This window comes from Myodes glareolus, chromosome 4 (assembly GCF_982192425.1).
Source record: "Myodes glareolus chromosome 4, mMyoGla1.1, whole genome shotgun sequence".
NCBI lineage: Eukaryota > Metazoa > Chordata > Mammalia > Rodentia > Cricetidae > Myodes > Myodes glareolus.
The window spans coordinates 896,118-913,075 of NC_142029.1; the positions used below are offsets into that span (position 1 = coordinate 896,118).

The window sequence follows — 16,958 nt, forward strand, 5'->3', positions numbered from 1 at the left end:
TAGATCTCTCTGTTGCTTGAAGTCAACTAAGGGAACTTTTGCTTTGGAGGATCTGAAAAGCCTCCAAAATTTCAGAGTTTTCTCCCCAGTGCTGCGAAGAACGTTTCCCCTAGCATGTTCTTGGCTGGCTAGCTCTGAGACCGGAAACAGAACTGCAGGTGGCAGTTAACATCGGTCTCTTTTGCAGTTACTACTGTGACAGCATTCATAAAAGTAAAAATAAGAAAAAAGCAAAACAAAGCCACCCAAATCACCAAACAAACAAACAAATAAACAAATAACCTCCACTTACAATAGTTTCTTAAAGAAACTGAACACTGCTGGACATGGTGGCATAAACCTTTAATCCCAAAACTTGGGAAGCAGAGCAAGGTTGATCTCTGAGTTCAAAATCAACCTGGTCAAGTTCCAGGAAAAACAAAGTTACACAGTGAGGACCTGTCTCAAAAAAAAAAAAAAAGAGAGAGAGAGAGAGAGAAGGAGAAAGAGGAGGAAGAGGAAAAGGAGGAAGAGAAGGAGGAGGAAAAGGAGGAGGAGGAGAAGGAGGAGGAAAAGGAGGAGGAGGAGAAGGAGGAGGAGGAGGAGGAGGAGGAAGAAGAAGAAGAAGAAAGTAAATAAATAAATTCAACTGCTATTTTAGGCAACAGTAAAGCCAAAGTTGAGGTTGGTATTTACCTCACAAACAAGTTAGGGATGCATGAAGTTAAATGTTCAGTTTATGTTTTACCTAGGAAACCACTCTGGAGGAATCAAGACAATGCCAGGAGAGGTGTGAAGCCCTGTGTGTTCACAGTGCTCAGGACAGCCGGGAAGCAGCCTGAGAAGGGAAAGCCTCCTTCACACCCCCTACGGCTCACAAGGAGCTGCTCTGAAGTTCCCGGTGTCCGTGTGTCTTTCTATTTAGTCAGGACCCCACTCTTTTCTGAAATGAACACAAATGGAACCACAGCTCTGCTGTTCAGAACGTGGCTTGGGCATCTGCCTAATCAAAGATATGCTACTGTGCTGGTAATCCAGAAAAGGGAGTGTTTTCTTTGCCTGTTCTCAACATTAGGTACCATTCTGTAGAACAAGATCCCTTGGACCTACAACCTCTTGCTCCAGCCTCCAGTACTGGAATGACAGACATGCACCACCATGCCCAGAATGGAAACCCTTCACGTGTGGACAATACAGTTCCAGGGTATTTCTGCCATGCTCAAGAGCAACCTATCAAGGTCCGTGAGCAAAGTGTGTTTTCCTGGCTCTGGAATAGTTTTCTTTAGCTTCCATTCCAGCTTTGCTTGGTTACTTGATGCTTTCTTTTCTTTGTTTCTTTCTTGTCAAAGAAACAACAGAGATGAAAAATCAAACAGCACTTGATAGTTTATCATGAAAAACAATGGTCTTAGCCTCGGTTTTCCCTGCACCCCAGGCCTGAACCTTAGCACATATTAACTTTAAGTCAGGGTCTCACTGTGTAGCTCCCAGAGGCCTGGAACTCACTATGTAGACCAGACTGATCTTGAATGCATAGACATCCACCTGTTTCTGTCTCCTAAGTGCTGAGATTAAGACATCTGTGGAATATTCCTTCATACTGTATGAATATATGTTGCTATGATTGGTTTCATAAAGAAGCTGACTGGTCAACAGCTGAACAAGACAAGGTCAGGTGGGAAGGTCAAATTGAAAACGCTGGGAGGAAGAAAGGAGGGATGAGGGGAATAGTCAGCAGACCCAAAGAGAAGCAAGATGGGCATGCCATACTAGAAAAGGTAGCAAGACACTTGATAAAGCACAGATAAGAAATACGGGTTACCATAAATGTAAGAGTTAGCTGGTAGCAGGCCTGAGCTTTGGCGTCTCAGTGTGGTTATTTGGGAGCTGCTGGCAGGACAGAAACTTTGGCTTACAGACATCACCACATCTGGCCAACCTAGTCACTTTTAATTCTACATTCTACTTTTTTTTTTTTTTTGACATAGGGTCTTGGGCAGCTCAGGCTGGCCCCTGAACTCTTGATTTTCTTGTTTCTGCCTCTTGAATTCTGGTATTATACACATGTGCCAACACTTTGGCTTCCATTTTTACTTTATTTAAAAATGCTTATATTTGTTATTGATTTCTAGTTGGTAAGATTACGAGTCCATAACCAAGCATCCCTACAGTCCCTAAGTGCGGTGTGTTCACATCTTCCTCTGTTAGCTGTCTTTTCGATTTGTATTATAGTTGGGATTTATTAGGTTGAACAATATAAAATGATAATTATTTAACATACTCACTTGAAAAAAGCCTTCTCCTCTGGTGTTAGGGATAGAATCCCAGGCTTTTCCAAACTAGGCGAAAGCTCTGTCCCTGAGCTTCCCCAAGCTAAGAGTCTGGCATGAGATGCACAGCTGACCAATAATATCTACCACTGTGTCTGTGGAACTACTCTGGTCCAGCCTCTGATATCCAGCTACTTCTAAGAGAAGAAAAGAAGGGCATCAGTGGGTACATCTGCCCACCTTGTATTCTGAATGGATATGTGCACTTGGCATTCTTTCCACAGGTCTTCCTGAGGCATCTGGAGCTTTGCTGTGATCCAGGCTCCTCTGAATTCTTCTCTTTCTACTGTCTCTGGGTACCAGATACACATACACACGATGGGTGTTTCCTCTGCCAGCTCAGCTCCTCTCTCTATCCTCCCAGGCATGTCCTTAGCACCTCCCTTGCATATCTAATTCCATCATGGTTTTGCTTCATGGAAGATGCAGTGTTACCTGTCGCACAGCAGGGACATTACCTGTGAGTGTTGTGGGGGTCAGTGTATCTGAAGTAGTACCACGCAGAGTCCACAAAGGTGTCCATGGTGTCTGTCTCTCTCCTGGCTGATCCCTTACACCTGAGAAAGGAAATTTATCAACTGTTTTTTTTTTTCTAGAATTCAGTGCAGTTTCCCACCAGTTGTATTTCTGAGGTGTTGGACTTCCAAATATTTCACTTCGAGCTGCATAAGGTTGAGTGAGGTGCTCTTGGAGAACTGGGAGAGGGAGATGGAGTCCCGCATGAGGAACAGAGAAACCTTCCATTCATTAAGTACACAAGAGATTTAGTACTTTAAATTTTCAATTTAAAAATGAAAAGAAGGGGTCCCTCTGGCAGGAGTTGTCAGACAAGTCCTGTGTGCCCCCAGAGAGGGGTGCCCATCTCTACAGTGATTCTCTAAAGTAAAGCCAGGAATCTATTTGAATTGCACCTTATATTTGAGCACAGACACTAGTTTGGGAAGAAGATAAAGGTACCTTCTCTTCTTTGCCCAGCCTGCAGAAGTGCTAAGAAAAACGGAGGCCCACTACCCAGAAACGATCTCATCTGGCTAGCACTCACCATGCTCACTTCCATTAATGTCTCCTTGGGCTTGAAGACAACTGGGTGTTACCACCAATACCAAGCCCTCAATGGTATGGAGGAGGTGCTTGGGCAGATGATGGGCACAATGTCACCAGGTTGGTCTGGGTGCAGTAGAACTAGGTCAAAGGTGTCACAGATACTATCTCATCAGGCTGCCAGAATACCAGGGAATCATGAGACAGAATACCCCAAACCCTACTGTGCAGGAGAGGAGTGAGGTTCCAAAGAAACAGGCCCAAGGTCTTAGAACTCAACAGGAAATATGTAAAGAATCCTCAGCTGCGGGACCCAAGGCTGCTGTCTGTATCTCTGTGCTGTCTGCTCGATTGCATTGGCCTGGTTGCTCACACTTCTGGACGTCACCCAGTTCACTCAGAGAGCGAGGTTAATTCTGAGGCCTGGGCTCTGCCCTCCAGAAATTCTGTGGTCCTGTCAAGAAGCCATATTACCTCACAAGGCTGCAGTGCGGGACTGAATGTGAACACTCCTTCACAAAGGGAAATACAAAAAAGAAATGACTTGATGTTCTGTTTGGTCAGCTGATAACAGCATCATGAAAATCATACTAGAAGCCATTCTACTGGCCTTGGGAAAATTCAATCCCACTTCACAATGAGAAAGGAAAGAAAGCTGATGTATTTCAGTGATGGAAAGAATGCAGGCACTGGGTGTCTTTCCTGTGATCCATGACTGGTGCTCAGACTTCCAAGGCGATCACAGGGTCTGTACTGGGAAACCATAGCAGGAGAGAAAGAGCCTTTCTCGCTTCAAGGAAGTTCTGAGGAATAGAAATGGCGGAGAGTGCAATTATCACGAAAACCTACAGTCTTTCCCTCCACTGGAGCAGTGTTTCAGGGCCCTCTGCAGAGGGTAGGTCAGGTTCTAGAACTACTTTGATATTCCTTTTAGGCAGTAAAGAAGGCAGCATTTAGCACCCAGCAGTTAGCCAGGGTGTTGGCTGTGGCTCCTCACCTGGGGCAGGGGCAGTTCACCCACTCCAACGCTGAGGCCAGTGGGGAGCCTCCTTTGCCAGTGAAAGATGTGATGCTGGGCAAAGTCACAGGCAAGTCTTGCAATGGCACGGGCACGGGGCCACAGGCAGGGCAGTGGACAATGGGGATCGGCGTGCCCCAGTAGCGCTGTCTTGAGATCAGCCAGTCTTTCAGTTTATCACTTGTCACGTCTCCGCCCACCTTCATCCCACGGGCCTTCTGAGTCAGGGCTAGGAAGGCATCCTGCCGGGTCATACCTGTGAACTGGAAGAGAGGAGAGTCAGCTGTTAGAAAATCTATGCCTCTGCTCAGCATCCTGAAACACTGCATCAATATGTGACTATCACAAGGGTCTGGTTCTGTGCAGGGCCACATAGGCACTCCACTGAGCCCTAGATGCATTTATCATTCTATAGGCCCTTTCCTCCTTAAGCTAACATTAAAAATCACATTTTGCAATTGCACTGCTAGAAAAACAAATAAGACTTTTGATCCTGTAAGTTCAAGGTTTTTTGTTTCCAATTAAAAATTTATTTATTATATGGGTATGAGTGGTTTATCCTCATGTATGCCTATACATCACATTTGTGCCTGGTGCCCATGGAGGTTAGAAGAGGGGTACAGATCCCCTGGAACTAGAGTTACAGATGGTTGTGAGCTGCCATCTGGGTGCTGAGTGGACACATGAACCCGGGTCCTGTGGAAGAACAGTATTCTCAACTGTTGAGCCATTTCTCCAGCTCTACTTTCAAAATTCTGAAGATTTTCCAGTAGCCTTGAGAAGCAACGTGGCCATGGGCACTATGCCCACTGTGTGTGGTGGGCAGCTGGTCCAGGTCTGTGGCCCTCCCTTTCTGCCATGCCCTGTAATACCTGAAGAATTACTGCCAGTGTCTAACTACCAGTGAAGAGCTGTACAATATGCATTTTTAACGACTCTTTCCTAAGAGGAAAATATTCAGAGAAGAAAAATTCAGTGTCATATCTTATGGCAAGCAGGGGCCACACCTGCCTCAGCCTGAAGAGGCAAATCATCCTCTGTATTTAATACTCCGATTTCACAGACAACAGGGCTGAACATCACTACTTCAAAGGCAGAGGCCTCTCTTCACTGGTACTCTCCAGAGGCCGAACTAATTGGATGAAGTGAGCCATAAGACTGGCTGACATTCAGAACGTGGGCACCTGGGATCAGTCCTGTCGTATGCCAGACCTCAGAGGACAAAGATCAATATAATCTGCTCATGATCTCAAGGAGCTCACAATCACAGACACGTCATAATAAGAGCACTCAGCCATGCTTACCAAAGTAACCCCTCTTACCACTGAGGTGAAGAGTTTTCTCCAAGAGTTTATTGTAAAGTGGTGGCTATGGTTTGGGGGGAAGAGATTCCCTAGTCTGTGCTACTGACATCATGTGGCTGTGATACAAAGCTCTCCTCAAAGTTTGTCTTCTCGAGTACCGCTGTCCTCTGCTCCAGAAGCTCATGATGGAAAACACTTTTCCTCCACCCCTCATTGACAGAATTTGGCTGAGTATTCAGCAAAGAGTCAGGAGGAGACGACTCAAAGACTATCTGTAGCTATCTGAAAGCAGACAAAGGGGCTAACTAAAGTATGGAGTCCCATCCAGAGACATAGAGGGGGGTTTCCTCTGGGCACAGAGAGACAGCCTCATTCTAGCCATGGATATCCCCTTCTTCACGTCCCAGAGCTAGAGCTCCCTTGCAGACACACAGGCTTGGCTCTGCCATACCTCCAACAGGCTACACAAATGAGAGCCAAGAAAAAAGGCATCAATATCTTAGAATATGATTTATGTTTGGAGATACAAACATGAAGTCAAGCAATGTCTCTCTTTTTAAAGGGGAAGGCTGGTCATTATTCTCTCTCTGTAGTAGTCTGGATGTAACTGGTAACTGGCCCCCATAAGCTCATAGGGAGTGGCACTATTGGGAGGTGTGGCCTTGTTGAAGGAAGTGCGTCACTGTGGGGCTTTGAGGTCTCCTTTGCTTAAGCTTCTCTCAGTGTCACAGTCCACTTCCTGTTGCCTTCTGATCAAGATGCAGTCAACGCCATGGCTGCCTGCAGGTCGCCATGGTCCCTGCCATGATAATAATGGACTGAACTTCTGAAACTGTAAGTCACCACCTCAATTAAGTGTTTTCCTTTACAAGAGTTGTGATGGTCATGGTGTCTCTTCACAGCAAGAAAAACCCTAAGACAGACAGGCAGATAGAAACAGAAAGGAAGACAGAAAGACAGGACACCCTTATAGCTAAGTGGTCCCTTATAGCTACTTGGTCCTTCAGATATAATAGGACCAGAACCAGGGAGACCAGTAGGCGCTTCTCCAATGACTCAACCATGCTGAGGCACCAGTTCCCAGGTTAGGGCTCGTGTTTAAATCTCCTGGGAACTGTGACTACTCCTGATGTCTATTACTTATGTCCTCACTACCATTGATCATTAGGTTGAAATATCTGGGTGGAGACTCAATCATCAGATTGTTATTTGTTTTGTTTCTTGAGACAGGGTCTCACATAGCCCAGGTTGGTCTCAAACTCTATGTAGCCAGGATAACCTTGAAATCCTGACCTTCCTGCCTCACTTCCCAAACGTCAGGATTATAGGTGTGCACCACCACACTCTTCTTCCAAGCACCAATATCTGAAAACACTTTCCTGGTATTTCCACTGTGTACTCAAGTTTAAAAATAAACACTCTAAGCCAGTGCCCTCAAGTTTTAATGTGCATACAAATACTTCAGGGGTCTTGTGTGACTAGGGTAAGGTTGACAGTCCACATTCCTAACATGGATGCCACGCTGATCTAGGGACCAGACTTTGAGCAGCAAGGCTCTAAGCCAGTGACTCTCAACAATGGTTCCTGGACCAGCAGCACCAGTATCACCACTACCAGCACCAGCATCACTACTATCAGCACCATCTGCACCACTACCAGCACCAGCACCACAACCAGCAGTACCACCAGCACCAGCACCATGCAAACTCTTGGGAAGACAGATCTCTGGATATGTATTGCTAGTCAGTGTTTTAACAGGGCCAGCATGATGCTGATAGATATGCAAGTGTGAGACTCACCTAAGCCACTTCCCACTTTAGCCTCCCACCCCAAAACTGCCTCTTCCACCACACTCTTCCGGTTCAGTTCAGCACAGGTGGGGCTCACATCCTGCCATTCGTACCAAATCAAACAGGAGATAACCTTGACTGTGCCAACACAACTCTGAGCGTCTGTTCCTTTCTGTAAGTGAGATAAACCTTCTGTGGAAAGAGCAGATAATCTGGAGCGAGCCATCATCCTCTCCAGGGAGAAGAGTCAGCACCAGTCACCTCTTCAAGAAGCCAAAACTTCTCTGCAAAGATCATTCCCAAGCAAGATTCTCAGAATCAGCTGTTCTAGTGTTGGGCTGGATTTCAAGCTAAGAAACTTCTAGGTGTTGAAGAACAGTCTTTTTTCCTGGGAAACCAAGCCGGGCTGCAAGGCTGCAAGGCTGCTGGGGTAAGAGATAGTGAAAGGGCAGCCTCGATGTGACGCTGAGAGCATGGCTTCACACCAATCTCAGGGTCTTGATTCACAAGTGAGTTCTCGGCACAGGTCGGGGGCACCAACCTCAGCAGATCCACTCAGTCTCTCCGTGCCATCTGGTGATGTTTCAATGACTTTAGAGTAGGGCAGGCCCAGGGCTTGGGCTATCCTGGTGTCCTCTGAGCTGGTGCTGGGGATTCCTGTGCAGAGGGAAAAACACAAAACATCATCTTCTCTTAAGCACTCAAAGCAAAGAATCAGGCAAGACTGACGCATGGTGTTAGCTCCCTGGAAGGAAGCCAGGAAGCCCCACCACACAGGGTACCGAGACACAGTGTTAGGGAGTTTGACACCCTAGCACAGATGTTCACCTTTTAGGTCTTTGTCTCTGTCTTCTCCCTCTCTCTCTCTCTCTCTCTCTCTCTCTCTCTCTCTCTCTCTCTCTCTCGTTCTTTCTTATTTATTCTTAAAAACATAGTTGCAAGCATAAAAATCTACCATACATGCTACTGAAACTTTTCATTATAGGTGTGAGGGGAGCCTTTTGAAACTTCTCAGTGGCTTCCTGGTGAGAAGCTGTGCTGACTTCCTCAGCATTTAATACCCTAAAAAGAACCGTCAAGTCTGGACCCTGGAAGCCAGCAGAACATTCTGAACAGGCATTTACTCTTGAGGAAATGAGGTGGAGCACAAGAAACCCACTCAACCAGAGGGGAAAACCTGCTATCCTGACTTCAGCTGTGCACAGAAACAGGTTTGGTGGCTGGTTCTGTAGGACAGGCTCTGAATGTGGTACTTCTGATATGGGGTCTGAGCACAGAAGGACAGGGAACATTCTACACATCCTGGCTCTTTCCTGTACCACTTCCTCAGCAGGGGCAAAAAGAATATCTCCCAAATTTGCCAAACGTCTCCTGGTGTTGAGGGTCATAGAAAATGCTGACATGCACATGGACATGACCCACTAGTGAAGGGTCCCACCAGAGGAATGGCTTAAGGTCCAGAGGACACGTCTGAAGTTCTATAGTACGGTGCAAAGCTGTGCTGTTTCCAGCTGAGTTGTGACACCAAGCACAATGCCGAGGGAACGAGTGCCGGTGGACGGAGGGGTGAGGATGCGGGGCAACAGCAAACAGTACCAACAAGTGCTTACAGTCACAGGGGAAATGATGTCATTTACCAGGTTTTCAATGTCCAGCTTAGGGTGACTCAGTGACTGTCCAAAGGAGACACTGTGACCACATTTATCTAGTCACATAAAGAGTACTTTCTAGGCTGGGCGGTGGTGGCGCACGCCTTTAATCCCAGCACTTAGGAGGCAGAGGCAGGTGGATCTCTGTGAGTTCTAGTCTATAAAGTGAGTTCCAGGACAGCCAGAACTGTTACACGGACAAATTCTGTCTTGAAAAACAAAAAACAAGAGTACTCTAAAATATGATATATTCTAAATGATAAATTCTGCTTTATTTCTTGTTTCTGTTTTGTCCTTAGAAGACAAAAAACCAATACTTTAGAAACTTCTAATTACATAACTGAGGGAAATCAAAACATCAGAAAAAAACAATTCCCCATGCTCACCTCAAAACATCCAAAACCTTAGAACTTTAATACTGCATCAGTGATTTAGCTCAAAATGTCAAACGCCCCTTGTCTGCCCAAACAGCCATATCAAGATTTTCTTCACTGTAGGTGGCTGTTTCAAACATCTCACTAATTATATAATGCATGGTTATGATGGTCAGAAGTGACCGGAGAGCTCTGACACCTCTTCATCAAAAGTGACCTGAGGTCATTGCAATATGAAATGTTGTTTGCGGGAAACATGGGAAATGCGGTCTAGCACCACAAAGGCCGCTGCTCTGCCGCATGGCTGTGACAGGAAAGAGGTACACTGGAGGATTCTGGACTCAGGGAGGAGGATGCCTCTGACTGTGACACTGGAGACGACTTCACGGCTCCTTCCTGAGCAGCTCAGATCAGTCTCCTCCACAGTGCCAAAACCTGGCCCACATGGATCCGATGCTCGTGGAACTCCCATCTCTGCACTTGCTGGCAGTTTTGTGAATTTTATTTTATTTGATTTGGTTTTGTGAGACAGAACCTTACTATATAGCCTAGTCTGACCTCAAACTCAAGATCCTCCTGCCTCAGGTTCCTCAGTGCTGGGACTGAGTCACTAAACCTGGTGTGGATTTTGAAATTAGATTTTTAGTCTGTGTTGTAATTATCTCCCATATCAGGTGTCCAAGTATTCAAAATTAACTCACAGCCCATGAGCCTGGGCTTTTTAAATACTCAACAGCAACCAGGAAGGCATGATATACTCAATACGCTTTATTTAAAAAATTAAAAATGTATTTATTTATTATTATTAGTGTGTGTATATGTACATGCGCAGGCACATGTGGAGATTTGGAAGACAACTTTGCTAATCAGATTTCGGTAGCTTTACTCAGGTTGACAGGCTTGAGTGACGAGCACTTTTACACACTGAGCTGTCTTACTGTCCCTCCACTGTGCTTTCAAATACTCAGGGCTTCTTAATTGTTGTCTGTATACTTACTCTTGATTTTTAAGGATGTGTTTTACCATGCTGTATGAGCTTTAAACTTGTGATTTAAGACTGGAGAGACAAGTCAGCAGTTAAAATAATTTGTTTATATAGAGGACCTGGGTTCAGTTCCCAGCACCTACTCACAACCATTTGTAACTCCAGTTCCATGAGTTCTGACTTCTTTTTCTGATTTCAAAGGCACAAGGCACATACATGGTACACACACATGAATGCAGGCAAAACACTCATATACATAAAATACGTTAAAAAAAAAAACCCTTAAACTGTGATTGCCCCACCTCAGGCTTCTGAATGCTAGGAACTTAGGTGTGCACTTCCATGCTCCTGAATATGTAGTTCTTAGCTAAATAATGATTACATGGAAGGTAAGTGACTGGGGCTGCAGCTCGTGGTAGATTGCTTTGCTAACAATGTGTGAAGCCCTAGATTTGATCCTCAGCTCCAAAGAGAATGAGAAAAAAGGAACACAAAGTTTCACTAAGAGGCAAAAAAAACACAGAATCAATGATAAACCTGAAGTGACAGCAAGAACAGTGAACCTTTTGCCCTTAAACCGGTATAATTTATTAGCACGGATGACATGTAAACAGTCACCTACCTATTTTTGAATCTAGAGAACCTTCTAAGTCAGCCTTGGCCATGATAACGATGGGGACCTCCTGCCGGGTGAGCATGTTCACAGCCATCACTGGTGTGAGGCAATCTGTAAACAAGAGCAGATCTATCAGACAGACACATCCCAGAGTAGACAAGTGAGAAAAAGCAGCACAATATCTTCCATGCTGCGTGCTAATTGCTAAAGAGCCAGTCCTTTGAAGGGTATTAGCAGATAATTTACACCAGAGGACATCAGAAGATCAAACAAGCACGAGAGAAAAGTTTTGTCCTCCCACACGCACAAGGGAAAAGAAAGGTGTTTCAGGGTTCCAGATGGAAAGCCATCTCATTACCACCTTTTACTTCTCAAAATTATCTCCAACAGTGAGAATAATAAAACACACAAAACCTTCCTGGAATGAAAGAGGAGACAGGAACTTCTAAAGCAAATGGATGATGATGTGGCTAGCAAGCATAAAACAGCAGAGCAGAAAGTGAAAAGAGATTTCCAGACATCCACAGACAGAACAGTTCCTCTCCACGCACCCTTTTCTTAGGAGATCCTGGAATATTGTGTTCTTGCGAGACGAAAGGCTAAATGGAGAAAGAAACAAGTGTAGGACCCAGGAAACAAGGACCAGCGAGGAAAAACCACAAGAACACTCAAGAAGGAAGTCAGAGGGAACTTTAGAGACATACAGCTGAGGCCTGGAGGGTGACCAAGTCAGATCTGAACCAAACAAAGTCCAGAGTATCTTCGGGAAAATGAAAGAACTGATAAGATTGTCTGGAAGGCTGGAGTCGGAGAAAACGCTATTGAGAGTTTTAAAGAGCTGATAGAGTGTGGAAAGATTCTGCCAGAAATTCAAAGAATACAAAGCAAACGAAAAAAAGGGAGAGACACATAGAGAAAGAGACTGTGAATTTTAGAAAAAAAAATAATAAAAAGTTATATAAGAATGAGACAGTAAGACTGGGCCTGGTAGTGCATGTCCATAATTCCAGTCCTCCGGAAGCTGCAGCAGGGTGGTAAGTTTGAGGGTATCCTGAGCTACATAGTGACTTCTAGACTAGCCTGGGATACACAGAAAGAGCCTGTCTCAAAAATAAACAATTAAACAGAACAAAGTAATCACAGTTTATATGATCCAGTTACCAATATTTATGAAACAAATGACTTACAATTTACTCAATCATCGGGCTATCTTGAATGAACAGTAGCAGGGAAAGAGCCATACATGTTGACATCCTCAACGAGTGTATGGACTAAAAGCATAAATACCCAAAGTCCAGAGGAAAGAGGCACAAGAACAGTAACTGAAAAATGATTAATTTACTTGTGTTTAAAATCAGACTTCAAAAGGGGGACAGAACAACAGACACAGAGGAAATACAGGGAAACATCAGGTCATATTTCAAAAACCTGTACTCCACAAAATTGGAAAACTTAAAGGAAATGGACAATTTCCTGGATAAATATCACTTACCAAAATTAAATCAAGGCCAGATAAGCAAATTAAACAGACCTATAACTCCTGAAGAAATAAAAACAGTCATAAAAAGTCTCCCAACCAAAAAAAGCCCAGGACCAGATGGTTTCAGCTCAGAATTCTACAAGATTTTCAAAGAACTAATACCAATACTCCTCAAATTATTCCACATAATAGAAACAGAACAGAAATAGGAACACTACCAAACTCTTTTTACGAGGCTACAATTACCCTGATACCCAAACCACAGAAAGTGAATTACAGATCAATCTCACTCATGAACATTGATGCGAAAATACTAAATAAAATACTGGCAAATGGAATCCAAGAACACATCAGAACCATCATCCACCATGATCAAGTCGGCTTCATCCCAGAGATGCAGGGATGACATACAAAAGTCTGTCAATGTAATCCTCCATATAAACAAACTGAAAAATAAAAACCACATGATCATCTCATTAGATGCTGAAAAAGCTTTCAACAAAATACAACATCCCTTCATGATAAAGGTCTTAGAGAGAGCAGGGATACAAGGAACATACCTAAACATAATAAAGGCAATATACAGCAAGCCATCAGCCAACATCAAATAAAATGGAGAGAAACTCCCAGCGATCCCACTAAAATCAGTGTTGTCCACTCTCTCCATATCTATTCAATATAGTTCTTGAGGTCCCAGCTAGAGCAATAAGACACTAGAAGGAGATCAAGGGGATACAAATCAGAAAAGAAGAAGTCAGACTCTCACTATTTGCTGATGATATGATAGTTTACATAAGCAACCACAAAAATTCTACCAAGGAACTTCTACAACTCATAAACACTTTCAGTAATGTAGCAGGATACAAGATTAACTCAAAAAAATCAGTAGCCCTCCTGTACACAGATGATAAAAGGGCTGGGAAAGAAATCAGAGAAACATCACCCTTCACAACAGCCACAAATAGCATAAAATATATCAGAGTAACTCTAACCAAACAAGTGGAAGACTTGTATGGCAAGAACTTTAAATCTTTGAAGAAAGAAATTGGAGAAGACACCAGAAAATGGAAAGATCTCCCACGCTCTTGGGTATGTAGAATTCACATAGTAAAAGTGGCAATTTTACCAAAAGCAATCTACAGATTCAATGCAATGCCTATCAAAATCCCAGCAAAATTCTTCACAGTCCTCAAAAGAACGGTACTCAACTTCATATGGAAAAGCAAAAAACCCAGGATAGCCAAAACAATCCTGTACAATAAAAGAATTTCTGGAGGTATCACAATCCCTGACATCAAACTCTACTACAGAGCCATATTACTGAAAACAGTCTGGTGTTGGCATAAAAACAGACGGGAGGACCAATGGAACCAAATCCAAGACTAGGATATCAATCCACACACCTTTGAACACCTGATCTTTGACAAAGAAGCAAAAACTATCAAACGAAAAAAAGAAAGCATATTTAACAAATGGTGCTGCCATAACTGGATGTCAACATGTAGAAGAATGAAAATAGACCCATATTATCACTATAAACAAAACTAAGGTCCAAATGGATCAAAGACCTCAACATAAAGCCAGCCACACTAAACCATGTAGAAGAGAAAGTGGGAAGTGCACTTGAACACATTGGCACAGGAGACCACTTCCTAAATAGAACCCCAGCAGCACAGACGCTGAGAGAAACAATTAATAAACTGAAAGCTTCTGTAAAGCAAAGGACACAGTCAACAAGACAAAACAACAGCCTACAGAATGGGAAAAGATTTTCGCTAACCCCACATTAGATAGAAGTCTGATCTCCAAAATATACAAAGAACTCAAGAAACTGGTCATCAAAAGAACAAATAATCCAAAAAAAAAAAATGGAATACAGACTTAAACAGAGGAATCTAAAATGACTGAAAGACACTTAAGGAAATGTTCAACATCCTTAGTCATCAGAGAAATGCAAATCAAAACAACTCTGAGATTCCATCTCACACCTGTAAGAACGGCCAAAACGCATGCAAAGAACTTATAGGCATCTGAGCTCTGTTTCCACCATGAACTGAAGTCTTTGGGCTTGATGATGCTCAGCACCTTCATACACCAAGTCATCTTTCCAGACCTTTTTCAGCACAGTTTTATTTGCTGGAGGAATTGAAAAAAAAAAAAAAAATTGGGAGCTGATTCTCTCCCTATCAGAAGAAAGCTTTAAACTAATACTGAATCAGAAGGTAAAGAGCTGAGCCTCTCTGGGCAAGCTCTGGATGCAGAGAGGCTGGGACTGAGGAAACGCAGGACAGACAACTTAATGTTGCCAGAGCTGTTTTATCCTCAGGTTTTGAGATAAAAAAACTAAAAATTACAGCTAAGGTGAAGAACAGGAAAAATGGCAAACACGGGGGGTATATGGGTCCTGTGGACAGCGACCCAGCTGAAGGAGGAGACTCCAGAAGCCTGTGCTTCATCACATAGCTCACCTCTGCCAGAGACTAGTGCCTTTTGCAAGGCTTCCTTCAGAGAACTGCAGCCATGTAGAAGCCTGTGGTTAGGAGAAATGGCCACGTGGGAAAGGCCATAAATGGCCTCAGGGGTGGCTGTATATGCTGTCAGTTTCTCTCCTGTGTCTTGTCCATCAACCTGGCGGGATGAAACATGACATTTCATTTTCAGTCCTCCTCCTGAGCTATGTGGCTCCCCATTCCACCCCTTTCCTCATTGCCAAACAGCCACAGCAGCTTCTGACCCCAGGACCAGGAATGTGTACAAGGAGGGGCCAGGCAGGAGAAAAGAAGGGGGTTGCCTTATCAGTCCCCCTCTGCACTCAGCACCAGGCATCCCAAGATGAAGGTAGGGAAAGCTGGCTTAGGAAGATACCCTCCCGGTTCTCTTTGTGCTGGGCAGTGCTATGGCCAGGTGTGGTGCTGCTGTGCATTCAAAGGGATCCAAAGTGCAAGACAGATCTATGGACATGCACACTGGGGTGCCAGGGTGCTGTCACCTTTAATGTGAAGTCTAGATGGCAGCCTACACAGTCCCCAATCCAGTGGGCCTGCATGCCTTTTATTCCGTACCACTCTGGGAGGTCTGCCAAGGCATCCTGCATGGCCTGCGGAAATAAACAAAGATCAGAAAAGCAGCAGTGCAAATCTCATGTGAGAACAAGTGGTGTGGGGCTTGAGGTGGGAAAGGTGGAGACGCGGAAGAAGGTTCTGGACATCAGGCTCCCTCATTCTCGTGCCTCAGTAGGGGTAGCAAAAGACAACAGAGGCGCTCAATTCTCAAACCATCTGATCGGCCTGACCTATCTCTGTCCAAGATTCAAGGTTTCATGGAAGAAAGAAAGCTGAAATGGACAAAGACCCCAATTCACATCATTGCTGAATGTGTTCACAGCATTCTCTCCCTCAGTCTGCAGGGGTCAAAAGGAGTTCACAATCTGCAAATGAGCTCCACAGCTCTCCCCATAGGAGTTCCAAACTGCACAGAATATTCCAGTTGGCTGCTGCCAATTCCCACGGAATTTTGTTATCATCCTCCCCAGCAACACTGGCCACACCAGCAGAACCTCACCCTGTGGTTATTTCCTCCTCCTCTCCCTCCTCTCCCTTCTCCTCCTGTTCCTTCTCTACTTCTTCTACTTCTCTTTGTTTGTTTGTTTGTTTGTTGTTTGTTTGGATACAGGGTCTTAGCTCAGGCTGACTCTGAATTTACAACCTCCCTGCCTCCTCCTCCAGAGTGTTGAGGTGACATGTTTAGCAGCCAGTGGTTTTGTTTTGTTTTCTTCCCAGATTGCATGTCAAAGGTAGGAAAACTGGTGGAGGTGCCTTAGCCTTAAAATATTCAGATGGAAATGAGGCCCAAACATGCAAACAGGAAGAAATGTGAGTGTTTTCACATGCTAGTTCTGGAAAGATGCTGGCCTAAAATCTAATCAAATCTATGAATATTTTTACAAAGTGATTTTTTTTTCAATTGACCAAAGGAAACCAATATCTTGAAGCATCAAACAAGCTCTTTTCAGTTCCCTGTATAATAAATGCATTTACTCAAGGCTAACTTTGGATAAGCAGGTCTTCAGGGAAGGCCTCACCAACAGCGTAGCCTAAGACAGAACAATGTTCACTCAGCTCTTCCTTGCCACAGCGGTCCATCCTCCTTCTGTGGGGGCAGTCCTGGTCTCATCTCACTTCCCTACCCTTGGCAAGCAGTTCGCCTTCCCGCCCCATAAACCACCAGTATAGAAATTCAGTTGGCTCACAGAATCCAAAAATCTGGAGAAACGCCAGGTTTTTAGACCTTTTTAAAAGTGCTATGAAATCCTAGGGAGTCGGGCTTGGTGGAACATACTTATAATCCTGGCCCTTAGAAGGTTGAGGCAGGGTGATCTAGAGTTCAAAGCCA

The 16,958-nt window shown here is 44.3% G+C and overlaps 1 protein-coding gene across 2 annotated transcripts in view; it reads right to left on the reverse strand.

Moving 5' to 3' along the window:
- Nucleotides 1-16,958, reverse strand: part of Lars2 (leucyl-tRNA synthetase 2, mitochondrial) — a 94,343-nt gene that overhangs the window by 26,451 nt on the left and 50,934 nt on the right. For both annotated transcript variants that reach the window (XM_048423324.3, XM_085689105.2), the window contains exons 8-13: nucleotides 15,556-15,663; nucleotides 15,035-15,194; nucleotides 11,093-11,197; nucleotides 8,004-8,119; nucleotides 4,348-4,631; nucleotides 2,768-2,866 (exon numbers count right to left, since the gene is read on the reverse strand). In XM_048423324.3, coding sequence (XP_048279281.3) covers nucleotides 2,768-2,866; nucleotides 4,348-4,631; nucleotides 8,004-8,119; nucleotides 11,093-11,197; nucleotides 15,035-15,194; nucleotides 15,556-15,663 — 872 coding nt within the window. The remainder of the gene's footprint in view (nucleotides 1-2,767; nucleotides 2,867-4,347; nucleotides 4,632-8,003; nucleotides 8,120-11,092; nucleotides 11,198-15,034; nucleotides 15,195-15,555; nucleotides 15,664-16,958) is intronic.